Here is a 15,001-nt window from a genome sequence, read left to right on the forward strand (position 1 = left end):
CTGCCCATCACACGGCTGCCCGCGCTGCGATTGGCGGAGAGCTGGGAGAGAGGGCGGGAGCTTCCGGCCGGTTGTTGGGCTCGGGGATGGCTTCCTCTGTGTGTTAGGAGCGGGGGGTGAGATCTCCCGGTACCGGCCTGATACCGGGACACGCAGTGTAACCCCCACCAGCAGCTCATAGCCCCCCCCAATCTGTACTCTGTATAGGCCCCGCCCCCACCTGTCAGCCTGATGCCCCCCACCCCCCCCAGTACACAGCCTGGGGCCCCCCACTGGTGCATAGCAGCTGCCCCAGCACCCCCATTGTCTCAGCAGCACCCCAATATACAGCCTGGGGCCCCCCACTGGGTCATAGCAGCTGCCTCAGACCCCCAGCACCCCATTCTCTTAGCAGCACCCCAAAATACAATTTGGGGGGACCAATATTGTTCTTGCAGCTCCCCCAAATAAGACACAGCCCCCCCTGTGCTTGTATCTAGTCAGGTGCACCCCAAGATTAATATACACCAGTCAGTGGCCCCCCAATCCTAGCAGCACCCCCCCTCTGGCCGGTGTAACCCCCCCAATACCATAATCTCACAATTTGTTACCCCCCTTATATATCTGCCACTGTGTGTGTGTAAATAGAGAGAGGGGTCACCCCCCCCCCCCCCCCCCACACACACTTTTCCGCAAACCACCAAAATGGAGCAGAAATCCAAAGGCAAGCTGCTGATCTCCACCAGTTTGGATGCCAAGGATGAGCTGGAAGAGGTAACTTATCACCGGGGTGGATGGCGGGGGTTTTGCACCCCTATCTGTGATGGAGGTCTGCCCGTGTACCCCTGTTCTGACTTCATATATCCTCACTACATATCCCCGTTTGTCCAAGTTGTGTCAATACATAAACATCCCCCGTTCCCCCCCTGTCTATATTGTACCCTCAGTATATATAGATACCCCCCATCTCTGACAGCATTATATCCTCGATACATAGATACATCCGCCCGGTCTGTCCGTATTGTATCCTAAATTTATAGATACCCCCCCATCTCTGCCTGCATTATATCCTCAATACATAGATACATCCGCCCGGTCTGTCTGTATTGTATCCTAAATTTATAGATTCCCCCCCATCTCTGCCTGCATTATATCCTCAATACATAGATACCCCCCCCCCCCCTCCCTGTCTGTATTGTACCCTCAGTGTATGTATATATATATATATATATATATATATATATATATATATCTCCGTCTCCAACCCCCCGTCTCTGCCCGCATTATATCCTCAATACATAGATACACCGCCCCCCATCTGTCCATATTGTATCCTGAATTCATAGATACCCCCCCATGTTTTTCCATAATGTGTCCTCAATGCATAAATTCCCCCCCACCCCTGTTATGCCAGTAAGTGGGAGATATCTCTGTAGTTCCCATTGTCTGTGTATGATTCTCCCTCGTCCCCAGTGATTGGATAACTTAAGCTTTATGTTGTCTTCTGTTTGAGCCCACAATATGGCTGCCCCCCGCTTCCTGTACACTTTTCAGGTAGTTCTTTGTTTATCTTCTTATTGCCTCGTTACTCCTATATTCAGACATACAGAGTGATTAAAGCAATATAGAGAAAACTCAACTCTCAGGGATTGTTCACCTTCAAATTACTTTAACTTATTGCTTGGTCTTTTTCCTCCTGCGGTTTGTGTAGCCTGTTGCTTTATCTTCCAGTTTCCTTCTGTGCCTCTCAGTCCTGCGTTACTATCATCAGATGTATACTGCACAGGTCTGCCGTCCTGCCTGCTTTGGATACAGTTACACCCAGGGTAGTGTCCCGGCACAGCCATAATAAACGGGTCTCTCTGATTATTTACAGACCAGGCTGAAAGCACAGCGCACACATAAGAAGCTTTGCATCTAGTAAAAGTTGCAGTTGGGCACACACAAAGCAATACATTAAAGTGATTGGAAGGTAGATAAACCTTTAGGTGCTGGTTTGGCAATTGTAAAGGATCATAAAACCAAAAACAATATTTTTAATTTTATTTCTTTTACGTATATGATTCTTTAACATTTATTTAATTGGTAATGGGTGTTCACAGTAATTAAGAGTGTTGTTTGAAGACAGAATCCTTTATATTAAACTGGGGGTGTGGATTTATACCCGAAATTACCGGTGTTCTCCCCCCAGTGACAAGAGATCGCTCAGTAGCGCTCGGCCACGCCTTCGTATCGCTATACAGTTCTGAATTTAATGAAAACGAAATGCGTGACAGATTGTTGTGACCCACTTAAAAAGCCAAGTGAGAGCCGAGTTTGGAATACGCATGAAGGAAAGAGATGAAAGATATTCCAAAGCTTGACTCGTTTTTCAGCCGTTCTGGGTTGGGGGGGAGGGGGGGGGGGGATGAAGGAAGCCGGATTTTAAAGTAAGGAAGAGTTTTAACTCCTGTAAAAATGTGTATAGGCCATACTGTGTCTGTCTGTGCCGATCATGTGGATTTGATATGGCGAGGATCTGACCGGACAGTTCGATATATAATATAACGGACCTGAGCCACCCGCTGCACATAGAATATGCCTCTCTCAGCTAACAAAACGCGTGGTGGTTATTAACTAAATAAAATCCATTTCATGCAGTGTGTGCCCTGGATCTATCACTCTCTCCCGTAATCACAGTGTATTTAGTGATGTTTGTGTGTTCAGCTGAATACATTATTACATTGCTGCTGAGATTTCCTCCTGCGTTCATATCATGTGAGAAGATGATTCTGTATACCTCGCTTCGGTATTTGTAGGGTACAGCTTAGGAAGAAGTAATACCCCCGAGGTAACATAAACACTGAGCATTGAGTTATGATGGAATACAGTGAAAAAGAGCTGACACTCTAATGGGGCTAGATTTGGAGGGCATAAGAGAGGTGGCGGAGTCTTGTGCTGAATTTATGGGTGCAGCATGGGATGTATATTCCCGACCATAGACGGCAATGGTGGAATAGCTTACATACGAAGCCCAAGAGCTGACTGCGTGGAATAACGGCATTGTGCTGGTTAAAGCATCGGAATGTAGTTAATGATTTGTAAAAGATTTGATCTATGTTGGAGATAATATATGTGATGAAATCTTATCTGCCAAAATGGATCAATAATCTAATCGGATTGGGTAGAAAATTTGCACCCCTCCCCCCAAAGGTTTTATTTGAAGAGTGTATCTTGTAAACTCCAAGTTTTGTTTTTTTTTACACATCTTTAGGGCAATTTGCTGATAAAATTTCATACAGGTCAGAAAGCTGCGACTGGCTTTGCCCCTGTGTAATCCGGCATAGCAAGTCTGTCTAGCTATCAGTCACTCTGTGTCTGCTCTGTTAGCTAAACACCTAACAGGGCAGCTGCGCTAGGAAAGAGAGTCCATTTAGAACAAATCTAGTGTGAGCGCTCCCAAGTATTTCATGTATATTATTCAGATCAGTAGTGTGTGTGTTTATTTTATATATATATATATATATATATATATATATATATATATATATATATATATATATATATATATATAAAAAAAATATGTGTCAGGTGGTGGCTTCTGGATACTCCCCTGTACATTATGTTGCTTATTTTCACGCCCTGACCCTGTTTACTGGGGAAGCAGCTAATTGGGGTAACATATGATGTGTGGATGAATCGTACATTGATCCAGGTGCTAGGGGGTGTCCTTTGAGGGCACTTCAAACCTCATTATTAGTTCTGAACCTTTGTAGTTTTAACTCGGGAGATGATTGAGTATTATAAGGGGAATTATAACAAGTGCTTCCTTCTCGCAATCGCAACAAGCGATTCTGCTGCCAGTATACTGTAAATATTTCCGTTAAAGAGCAATGATATAATATATTACAGCGGTCATTAGGCGCAGTTGACGTCGGCGCCTCCTGGTTTATACGACGCGAGTAGAGAGTGTTAGTCCGAGGTCCTGGCTGAGTGGCACTGAGCCTGGAAATAACTAGAGCAGAGAGTTCTCCTATTATCTGTCAGTACAGGTACCTGCGGGCCCCCAGGGGTCTGGCCGCTGTCACTGCTGCTGACGAGTGGGGGAGCAGTCTGTTATCTCAGACACTCTGACAATACGGAATATCTTGTGTCTTATCCGGGCTGTCTCAGGTCATGTCAGAATGTTACCCCTGGGGATCCGCTGGCGTACAGAGCTTATTGTCCAAAATAAAAGCACAATCTCGTCCTCTGTTACGTGACGTTATCTAGGTCAGTGTTGTCGCCGCGGTGCTGACATTATCCAGTATCTCACGTTATCCTGTGTTGTATACACACAACATTGACAGCCACAAATAATGTATACACATGGCGGGATTGTCATTGCAGGGGACCTGTGCATGGATGAGTGCAAGCTCTGGGGGTTTACGCATTTAAACCTTGTTGTCTTAGATCATACTTCTAGGCTTTAGCTCTTGATTTATAAGAAATAGTTTTAAAAAGGCTTTAAACTCCCCTTATCCAACGTGCGTTGTAATTGACTACTGGCTGGATAATGTCAGTGTTATCCAGCTTCATAGATCGGTTTCTGGATGGAAGTTATGAGTCTTGTGTTCTATTTCTTGTAGTAACAGGGTAGTTGAGTTATCAGGGTACACAAGCAGTATGCATCAGGTTCGGAAGCTCCTCTCCTGGTTAGTTTCTTACGGTGAGTGTGGTGCATTGTGGGAAAGGATGTCTGTGGTATTGGCACCTGGTACGTTTATGTTGCTTCAGCGTCCCTACTTTATCTACTGCTGGAAGAACGATTTTTGATGATAAGATGACTTGGAAAAATTGGTGTTGGTTTGAGACTGTCAACCCAGTACATGGCCCTTATAGTTTCCTTGGCCAGGTCTTGGGTGCAGGTGGTAGAGACAGACTGAGAACTATGACCTGAGTAGTTGGTGCAGATGGAAGAGGCTGAGGGAAGGTCTATGACATAAATGATTGGTGCTGAGGGGAGGAATATGGCATGCATGGTTGATGCAGGTGGTAGCGGCTGAGGAGAGGGCTGTGACGTGCGTCGTTGGTGGTGGAGGCTGAGGGGAGGACTATGATGTGTGTAGTTGGTGGTGGAGGCTGAGGGGAGGACTATGATGTGTGTAGTTGGGGGTGGTGGCTGAGGGGGAGGACTATGATGTGTGTAGTTGGGGGTGGTGGCTGAGGGGGAGGACTATGATGTGTGTAGTTGGGGGTGGTGGCTGAGGGGAGGACTATGATGTGTGTAGTTGGTGGTGGAGGCTGAGGGGAGGACTATGATGTGTGTAGTTGGTGGTGGAGGCTGAGGGGAGGACTATGATGTGTGTAGTTGGTGGTGGAGGCTGAGGGGGAGGACTATGATGTGTGTAGTTGGTGGTAGCGGCTTAGGAGAGGGCTGTGACGTGCGTCGTTGGTGGTGGAGGCTGAGGGGAGGACTATGATGTGTGTAGTTGGTGGTGGAGGCTGAGGGGAGGACTATGATGTGTGTAGTTGGTGGTGGAGGCTGAGGGGAGGACTATGATGTGTGTAGTTGGTGGTGGAGACTGAGGGGGGAGGACTATGATGTGTGTAGTTGGGGGTGGTGGCTGAGGGGGAGGACTATGATGTGTGTAGTTTGTGGTGGAGGCTGAGGGGAGGACTATGATGTGTGTAGTTGGTGGTGGAGGCTGAGGGGAGGACTATGATGTGTGTAGTTGGTGGTGGAGGCTGAGGGGAGGACTATGATGTGTGTAGTTGGTGGTGGAGGCTGAGGGGAGGACTATGATGTGTGTAGTTGGGGGTGGTGGCTGAGGGGGAGGACTATGATGTGTGTAGTTGGTGGTGGAGGCTGAGGGGAGGACTATGATGTGTGTAGTTGGTGGTGGAGGCTGAGGGGAGGACTATGATGTGTGTAGTTGGTGGAGGCTGAGGGGAGGACTATGATGTGTGTAGTTGGTGGTGGAGGCTGAGGGGGAGGACTATGATGTGTGTAGTTGGTGGTAGCGGCTGAGGAGAGGGCTGTGACGTGCGTCGTTGGTGGTGGAGGCTGAGGGGAGGACTATGATGTGTGTAGTTGGTGGTGGAGGCTGAGGGGAGGACTATGATGTGTGTAGTTGGTGGTGGAGACTGAGGGGAGGACTATGATGTGTGTAGTTGGTGGTGGAGACTGAGGGGGAGGACTATGATGTGTGTAGTTGGGGGTGGTGGCTGAGGGGGAGGACTATGATGTGTGTAGTTGGTGGTGGAGGCTGAGGGGAGGACTATGATGTGTGTAGTTGGTGGTGGAGGCTGAGGGGAGGACTATGATGTGTGTAGTTGGGGGTGGTGGCTGAGGGGGAGGACTATGATGTGTGTAGTTGGTGGTGGAGGCTGAGGGGGAGGACTATGATGTGTGTAGTTGGTGGTGGAGGCTGAGGGGGAGGACTATGATGTGTGTAGTTGGTGGTGGAGGCTGAGGGGAGGACTATGATGTGTGTAGTTGGTGGTGGAGGCTGAGGGGAGGACTATGATGTGTGTAGTTGGTGGTGGAGGCTGAGGGGAGGACTATGATGTGTGTAGTTGGTGGTGGAGGCTGAGGACTATGATGTGTGTAGTTGGTGGTGGAGGCTGAGGGGAGGACTATGATGTGTGTAGTTGGTGGTGGAGGCTGAGGGGAGGACTATGATGTGTGTAGTTGGGGGTGGTGGCTGAGGGGGAGGACTATGATGTGTGTAGTTGGTGGTGGAGGCTGAGGGGGAGGACTATGATGTGTGTAGTTGGTGGTGGAGGCTGAGGGGGAGGACTATGATGTGTGTAGTTGGTGGTGGAGGCTGAGGGGAGGACTATGATGTGTGTAGTTGGTGGTGGAGGCTGAGGGGAGGACTATGATGTGTGTAGTTGGTGGTGGAGGCTGAGGGGAGGACTATGATGTGTGTAGTTGGTGGTGGAGGCTGAGGACTATGATGTGTGTAGTTGGTGGTGGAGGCTGAGGGGAGGACTATGATGTGTGTAGTTGGTGGTGGAGGCTGAGGGGAGGACTATGATGTGTGCAGGTGGCAGTGGTCTGTTATATATAACACTGACTATACAGTGTTATACACCCCGGTCTATACACCCGGTCCAGACAGGTGTATGGACCAGGGAAGGCCACAGAGTGCATTGCAGCGTCTGGGGTGTGACGGACGTTAATGGCTGATGATCACCTAGTTGTCGCTGCCATATATATGTCACATATCCTCTGATCTCTGTTCTGCAGTCACATAATATGATGACTTCTAACTCTGTACAGTAAATGTGTGTACAGCCCCCCATGGACCAGCGCCGCCAGCAGCCATATTGTCTGGCCACGTGACGTTTCTACTATATCCATATAGCGTCCCTGTGTGACCCCCTCTATGTCGGGGAGATGTAACACCCTCAGGCATTGTATTATCACACATCTCCCCCTCCCATGCACCTTCCTACTATTCCAATTCTAGCTTCATTGTCTGCAGTGTATTTCCATCCCGTTTAGCGGCCAGAGACAGCAAATTGCTCTGCGGGTACATTGTGTGGTGCTGCCACGTCTAATGGCTCCGTGCGGCTCTTCCATCCCATTAAGACGTGACTGTGAAATTGTTCAGACGAGTCGCAGGCGTTGTGGTTTTATTTAATCCGCCGACCCGGGTGACCCCCTGCGCTGTTTATTCAGCCCTCGGGGACGGCGGCGCGGAAGAAGCGACAGTCGGATAATAACAGCCATATATCTCCCTGGGATGAATAAAGTTATAGGAGTCAGACAAGGCTAAAATAAACTCGTTAAGAAAGTTCTAACAGCGTATCGCGTGGCGGACCCTCCACCAGCGGCTGTCAGGGGGTTATATGTAAGACCCCGATGTCCGCCCATCCGCGTTGACCTCACGTTTAACCCTTTGTTAATGGCTCTACGTTCGGCTCTGACTCTAATGAAAACCGTCTGTGTTGTCTGTTCTGTGATTAATTCACATTATTGTCCTCTCCCCAGTGAGGGGAGTTGCTTAGTACTCATAACAGCAAAACATGTTACATAATACATGTTATTTAGAGCTAGAATCCCTCTGTGTTGCAGGACACTGTACCCCAGTATGTTGGCACGCTAGTTTTATGTTCTGTATTGCGGTGTTATGGATCGGTCCTGTATGTTACCAGCGGTATGAGAGACGCCATGTTTTGTGAGCTGCCGTTCGTCCTTGCGTATAAAGAATTAGCGCACCTACAGCCCAGTCCTTGCTGCCGGCGAGAGGGTTAACTTTGTAAAGCTGTTTTCTGGTTTACACGGAGGCCTCTCGCACGTTATCAGCGAATCTCTTTGTGTAGCTGCTCGAGGGCCCAGAGGGCCGCGTTGGTTTTTACCGTTTGATACAGCTCAAAGAGAATGTGTAATACTTACTCTGCCTACCGCTCCTTAACCAGCCTGCATTGGGGCTTTGTGTGCCGGTGCGGTATAACGAGCGGCCTTTCATGTCGTAACCCAGATATCTGTAACCCCTTCCTGCCAGGTGTGCCTGGTGTCTAATCACCATCCTCATTAGTCTCGTTCCAGGCTCTTGAGATCATTAAATTTACCATATAGAGAGATTATAGTGTGGAGATCGTGAAGGGGGGGTCCAGTAACGTTATCTCTTCTGTCCTAGGAACGTGTTTATGGCGATTACTGTCATTGAGACGCCAGCAATGTGTTCTCCGAATACTAGTGTCATGTATACAGCTTTTATAGAACGGTACGGTCACCGGATTTGTTTCCAATCCCCGTCTTATGTCATGGCCACTTTAGAAAGATGTGTTGCGATAATCGCCCTCCCAAGTTACTGTTATATCTCTCTGTCCGAGATTCTCGGTCTTCGCTTTAACACGCCTTGTTTTCAGGATTTCCCTATGCCAGATCCTGCCGGACAGTTGCCGACTGAGTGAATGGACCCGCGCAGTGGCTATGGACACGTGAAAACGTGGCTTGAGAAGAGACGGTCGCTCTATGCTCGGCATTCAGATTTGCGTTGTGGTTTTTTGACTTGGTTGTAATTATGATTAAAGTGTAAAACAATCATCAACCGCATACTGGGCCATACAAGGAGTTAACGTGTTTTACAGGCTGTCATGTAATAATTCTCCGGGTGACCTGATTGTCTCCAGCTCCTGTTACTCAGAGCGTTATATGAACACGGAGCGTCCGTAGGTATATTGTGCTGTAATGAGAGAGCTCAATCTCCTCTGTAAGTGTTGGACAAGGCGCAAATCACACTCTATACTCTCCCAATATTGCTCTGTATTCATCTGACAGCCGTGACGTCTGCACCTTGTTACTCGATTTCTGCTGTACCCCAATATCCAGCTAGTCCCACTCATCTACTTGTGTTGTGTTATCACCGTTACGCTGCTACGGAGTATGCTAGCGCTATACATATATATATGTTAATCGTTATCTCGTTCTGCGCCTCTCACCTCCTTTGTGCGTTCTCTGTTTTTGTCTTTCAGCGGCTGGAGCGTTGCGTGGGGCTGGTGACCTCTATGACGGCCGGCGTGTCGGAGAGAGAGTCGAACGACGCGCTCAACGCCTACGTAAGTATCCACAGACCTGTTATCTGATCCGTTCCTTCATATCGTTCATGTCTCGTGTCATTTATTACAGCTAGAAAACGGTGCAATCTTATTTTCCTGGCCCGGCGTTAAGATATCGATGGGGTTTTTTCCAGCCAGGGCGGGTCCTGCGTCTTCTGAGAGCAGCCCAAATATGTGATGGCGTCTGCTCTAGGGGTTAATGGAAGCCCCCCCCTGTGATCCCTGTTTCCCTTCTATGTATGGAGTCTGTACTCTGTGGTGGAAGCATTTCCTCAAATCTATTTATTGCTATCACCATAATCTGCATACTTATATAACTGTGATATATATTTAGAGACATCCCCCGGGCACCGTTAATTTATAGAAATTCTGTGCTTAAATTACTAGAACAATGAGCAGCTATAGGAGACTTTCAGGCGATCCTATAAGGCATACGAGAAGGGTCTTCTGGAATATGCCTTGTAAGTCCCTTCTCCTGCACTCATGAGCCCAAAGAAGGCAGAGTCATGCTCTAAAATCCCAGAGCTGTTCTGTACAGCGTTATAGAAGTATTCACCCCGTGTGGCACTTTAGTTTGTTAAATCACGGGAACAAAAAGGACTTATTCCTGGATTCTTATTAGTAACCAACACAAGATTTGCTGTAATGTCAGATACAAATGACTTTATATCTGATGGGTAATATGTCTGACAGTCTCTTCTCTCCGTTTCCTGGTCTAGGTCTGCAAAGGAGCCACTCAGCACGAGGAGGTGTGTTTGGGGCTCTTCACCCTTGTGCTTTCCGAACCGGCCCAGGCCCAGAAGGTGAGTGGAGTACGATCCCGGGAGCGGTCTCTTCAGGCCGCGCCATCAGCGGGTGATTGCTAGCTCCCTGACCCACTGCGCCCATCCCCCCCCCCCACTTCCTGCTGTCCCACAGTCTTATTATTGTACCATACCGAGGCTGGCGAGCAGAGGAGGTGCCCTCCCAAGTTTCTGGGAAACTTTAAGCAAACACAGTCACCCTGGGAGAGGCCGTGACCTGTGGCTGGGCCATTTGTTTTCTTACTGTGCTCTTGGCATATTTCTTCCATAATTACACTTCACACGGAGAGGGATGAAGCTGGATAGGGAACGAGAGCCCAGCTGGAATCCCAGCCGCCTGGCGGCAGAATTAGAGTGACAGCTCTGTTGTACAACTCATCAATTCATTTTATTTGTTTGTTTATTTAATTTTTGCACATAATGAAGGTTTGCTGGACTACAGTGATATTATGTGTTTGTCAGCAGCCTACAGCCAATCAAATCACCGCAGTTGGAAGCCACAGACTGAGAGTTATATAGTGGAAGAAGCAGGGTCCCCCAGCAGCACATAGTATATCAGGAGACGGAGGGTTATATAGTGAAAGGAGCAGGGTCCCCCAGCAGCACAGAGTATATCAGGAGATGAGTGATATGTTAGTGAGGACAGGGGCAGTGACATGATATGAGGAGGGGAATGGAGGCAGCAGGAAGCCACAGACAGTTATATGGTGGAAGGAGCAGGGTCCCCCAGCAGCACAGAGTATATCAGGATACTGAGAGTAATATAGTGGAAGGATCAGGGTCCCCAGCAGAACAGAGTATATCAGGAGATGAATGATGTGTTAGTGAGGACAGAGCTGCATGTGACAGGGGCAGTGACATGATGTGAGGAGGGGAATGGAGGCAGCAGGAAGTCACAGACTGAGAGTTATATAGTGGAAGGAACAGGGTCTCCAGCAGCACAGAGTATATCAGGAGATGGGTTATATAGTGGACGGAGCATGATCCCCCAGCAGCACAGAGTATATCAGGAGACCGAGAGTCATATAGTTTAGTAAGCAGTTTGTATGAAGGAAGTGCCGCATTGAAACGTGACCGCATACCTCCCGACATTTATACATGCAAGATCAGGACCAAATAATCCACACCCCTGATCTTCCGAATCTCTGCCCCCAGTGGATATAGGATAAAGTACCCCATGGCAGTGTATTTAGTGCTTCCCAGTTCCCTTACAGCCAGCAGACCAGTGTCACAGAGCCGGAACGCCCACTGTTGGTTAATCAGTCCTAGATCTCTAGCCGGGCACCAGCACACACAGCGGGCAGCCGGGAGTTAAATTCCTGCTTCTCCGCACCGATCCGTATCATGTTTGTTTAATCTGTTCAGGGCTGGAAACTGGCAGATTGGTTTTATTGGAAATAGTCGTTAGCTAGAAGGGCCGCAGCAGCCGCTAAGTGGAGGAACATTTTTTTTTTTTACTTTCAAGTAGCTAATTACTTTCTCCAGCCGAAGTTTGTGATCAGTGACTGTAAGGTGGGAGGGCGGCGTTTTCCTCCGCCGCTGATTGCTCGGTGCCCTGGTATTTGGGGATGGTTACAAGTCCCGGAGCCCTGTGTAGTGCGAGATGTGTGTGTTTACCCGCTAATTAGCGATCTGGCCTCCCTCCTTTCTGTGAAATGAGAGCGATGCGTTGTGCAGAAATAAATTGAAGCGGTCGCCCACCTTCCGTAGCCTTTATACCGCTGGATTGCGTATTCTCTTGCAACTTTTTTACTAAAGACGTTGCCTTTCCAGCTTACTTACTTTCAGCCATACCGTTCTATCATCAGGCCAGATTCAGTGCGTTGTGTAGCTGGATACAGTTGTACACGACGCGGGTGGAACGGCAGAGCTGGCTCGTATCCCGGGCAACGGCTCTGCCTGATAATCTAATACGTGGCTGAAGGGTGCAGACGTACGCTAGCGATGTGGTCAGGAAAATGGGCAGCGGGTCATATAAAGTTGGAAGCCCCCTTTACCTTGCTCAGGGAGGACATACAGCGACTTTAGGGGAGCAGGGTCCTCGTGAAGGATATACGGGGGACAAGCAAAGCTGGAGACTATGTCACTGTGAGGTTATTACTAGACAGCCCATTATACTGTATAATCCCTCTGACAATAGAACCGTTTAAGTCTCCCTGTCGCCTCCACAAGGTCTGTATTTTAGCGCGCCGGGGGCGGGGAGCGAGCCCACCTTTTACTCCCGTCTCCTGAAACTTTCTCATTAGCTCCTCTCACTGACGCGGCTTTTTGATCCGCCGCTCCGGTTTTGCTGCCGGCTGCTCAGCTCCGGATAATTAGATCTGCCACTTTGATGCCGGAGCCGACGCTCTGCCTGGCACCTGTGTATGAGCCCGCGGGTTAACCCTTTCAGGAGAGCAGTCATTCCTCTGCGTCGTCGCCCCCCCTTCCCCTCCCCGCTCTCCATCGTTATTCAGTACAGTCTCTTTATGTCGCTCTATCTATTCCTCTTGTCATCTTTTATTTATGCGCCAGAGATCTCGGGTCGTTAGCGGGGCCCTTTGCTCACAGGTGTGTCTGTATATCTACACGTGTGTCTTTGACTCTGAAGTGCTGCGCGCTCTTTATACCTTCCTAAGGATTAGTCCCCCCCCGGGAGCGTTATGGTAATTTCTGGTCCCGGCAATTACCGCTCAGCAAACAATAAAATAATATGGAAACAAAATGAGCTGTACGACATAAACGCTACAGAACAGAAGATGAAGTGGAGAAATCTCTCGCCCACCTCTTAACACATTCAGGAGACCGTCTACCTCTAAACCCCCTAATTGCCCTCTTGCGTCGCGCTCCAACAGCTTCACGGTGGGTGGTGGATCCAGCCGTGTGCTCTGTCTTTAGAAAGACCTTTGTGCTCTTTCTTTCTGAACCTTTAACTCTTTACTGTCTTGTCCGTATAGACTTCCACCAGCCGGTGTAGCAAGAGGTGACTGGCATCCTATGTCGGATATATTATCCCGTCCCGTCCCCCCTCCCCTCTACCTCTCATACCGTATGCGGTCTTTGTGTGGGGGGCAGCCATCCATCAGCAATGTAACGTTCTCACTATATCCTGCTATCATCATTTATTTATATATCGCCAGCATATTCTGTAGCGCTTTACCATTGGCGATTGCAATGAGGTCTCTAGGTATGATCTCAACGTCATACCTAGAGATCTCTTTAATCCTCGTCTTTATCTAGACCGCGCCACAGAATCCACAGCGCCGAGCAATCAACAAAAAAAAAAAGGGAAATGAAAAATAAATATAAATAAGGGATGAGAGATTCAATAGAATCAGTAAAAATCAATACAAGAGACTATAGAGAAAGCAACTACAGAAGACATCACTAGAACAAAGGAACATTATAGAGCAGATGAGGAGGGAGAGAGGGCAGACATTGAGGATTGGGGTAAACGGAGATGATAGAGGTGGAGTGAAAGGGGCAGGTGGAGCGTTAGGAGGGAATAGGTTTAGGATGGGGCCGGGTAGAGAAGTGATAAGGTGAGTTTTGATGGAGCGTTTGAAACATTCGAGGTTGGGGGCGAGTCTGATTGGAGGGCAGGGAGTTCCAGATGTACCGAGTAGCACGGTCAAGGTCCTGAGGGCAGGAGTGTGAGGTTGTGAGGAGAGAAGAAGGTCATTGCCACAATGTAGTGGGCGCGTACGGGAGTATTGGGAGAGGAAGAGGACGCCGCAGTCAGCACAGATTTCAAGGGGACAGACGTTTGTCAGGCAAGCCGGAGGGGAGAATATTGCAATAATCAAGGCGGGAGATGACAAGAGCATGGATGATGGTCTTGGTGGCATCTAGGGAGAGGAAAGGGACGAATCTTGCCAACTTTGCAAAGGTGGAGGCGACGGGAATGAGCAAGGGATTGGTTACAGGGAATGCTATTGAGGGCAAAGTCAATGACAACCCCCTGGATAGAGGACAACACCATCAAGCTTACGGGAGATCAGACGAGAGGATGTGACGCTAGGTGGTGGGAAGATGAGCTCAGTTTTGGATATGTTGGGTTTGAGGTAGCCTCCAGTCATCCAGGTGGAGGTAGGTGAGAGGCGTTCACACACACGGGAGAGGAGATTATGGAGGAAATGTCCAGGGCCTTGGGGGAAACCACAACAGATAGAGGGACAGGGGAGGAGCAGCTACCGGTGGAAGAGACACTGAAAGAACAAGAGGTAGGAGGTAAATCAGGAAATGATAGTGCCACGAAGGCCAAGCCAGTGAAGGGTGTTGAGGAGAAGATCAACTGTGTCAAAAGAGGGTAGAGGGGTCAAGGAGCAAGAGCCGGGAGACGTGGCCCTTCCACTGAGCAAAGAGTAGATCATTAGTCACCTAGGTCTCGGTGGATGGAGAAAGCGGAAGCCTGATTGTAAGAGATGAAGGAGGGAGTGAGCAGTGAGAAAGTGGTAAATGGTTTTAGCTGTTCAGGAAGTTTGGAGAGGAATAGGTGTAGGAATACTCTTTAATGTAGAGCTCCGTAGTCTGTGTATTAGGGTTCTACCATCGATGGTGTATTGGGAGCTAAATGGGTAAATGGCTCATTGCACCAATCCTGAACTGCCCTTAGCCAGGGCGAGAATTGACTGGACCGAGGGGCAGATATGTTCTGCTCGTGTGCAGATCATTCCTGTGATAACCTGGCAGGAGAACAGGGCTTTCCT

At 48.7% G+C, this 15,001-nt stretch overlaps 1 protein-coding gene across 1 annotated transcript in view; it reads left to right on the forward strand.

Moving 5' to 3' along the window:
• Positions 1–21: 21 nt before the first annotated feature.
• INTS3 (integrator complex subunit 3) overlaps positions 22–15,001 on the forward strand; it is a 40,440-nt gene continuing 25,460 nt past the window's right edge. The window contains exons 1-3 of the mRNA XM_075192313.1: positions 22–753; positions 9,427–9,510; positions 10,230–10,313. Coding sequence (XP_075048414.1) covers positions 685–753; positions 9,427–9,510; positions 10,230–10,313 — 237 coding nt within the window. The 5' untranslated portion in view covers positions 22–684. The remainder of the gene's footprint in view (positions 754–9,426; positions 9,511–10,229; positions 10,314–15,001) is intronic.

This window comes from Mixophyes fleayi, chromosome 12, assembly GCF_038048845.1.
Source record: "Mixophyes fleayi isolate aMixFle1 chromosome 12, aMixFle1.hap1, whole genome shotgun sequence".
Taxonomy (NCBI): Eukaryota; Metazoa; Chordata; class Amphibia; order Anura; family Limnodynastidae; genus Mixophyes; species Mixophyes fleayi.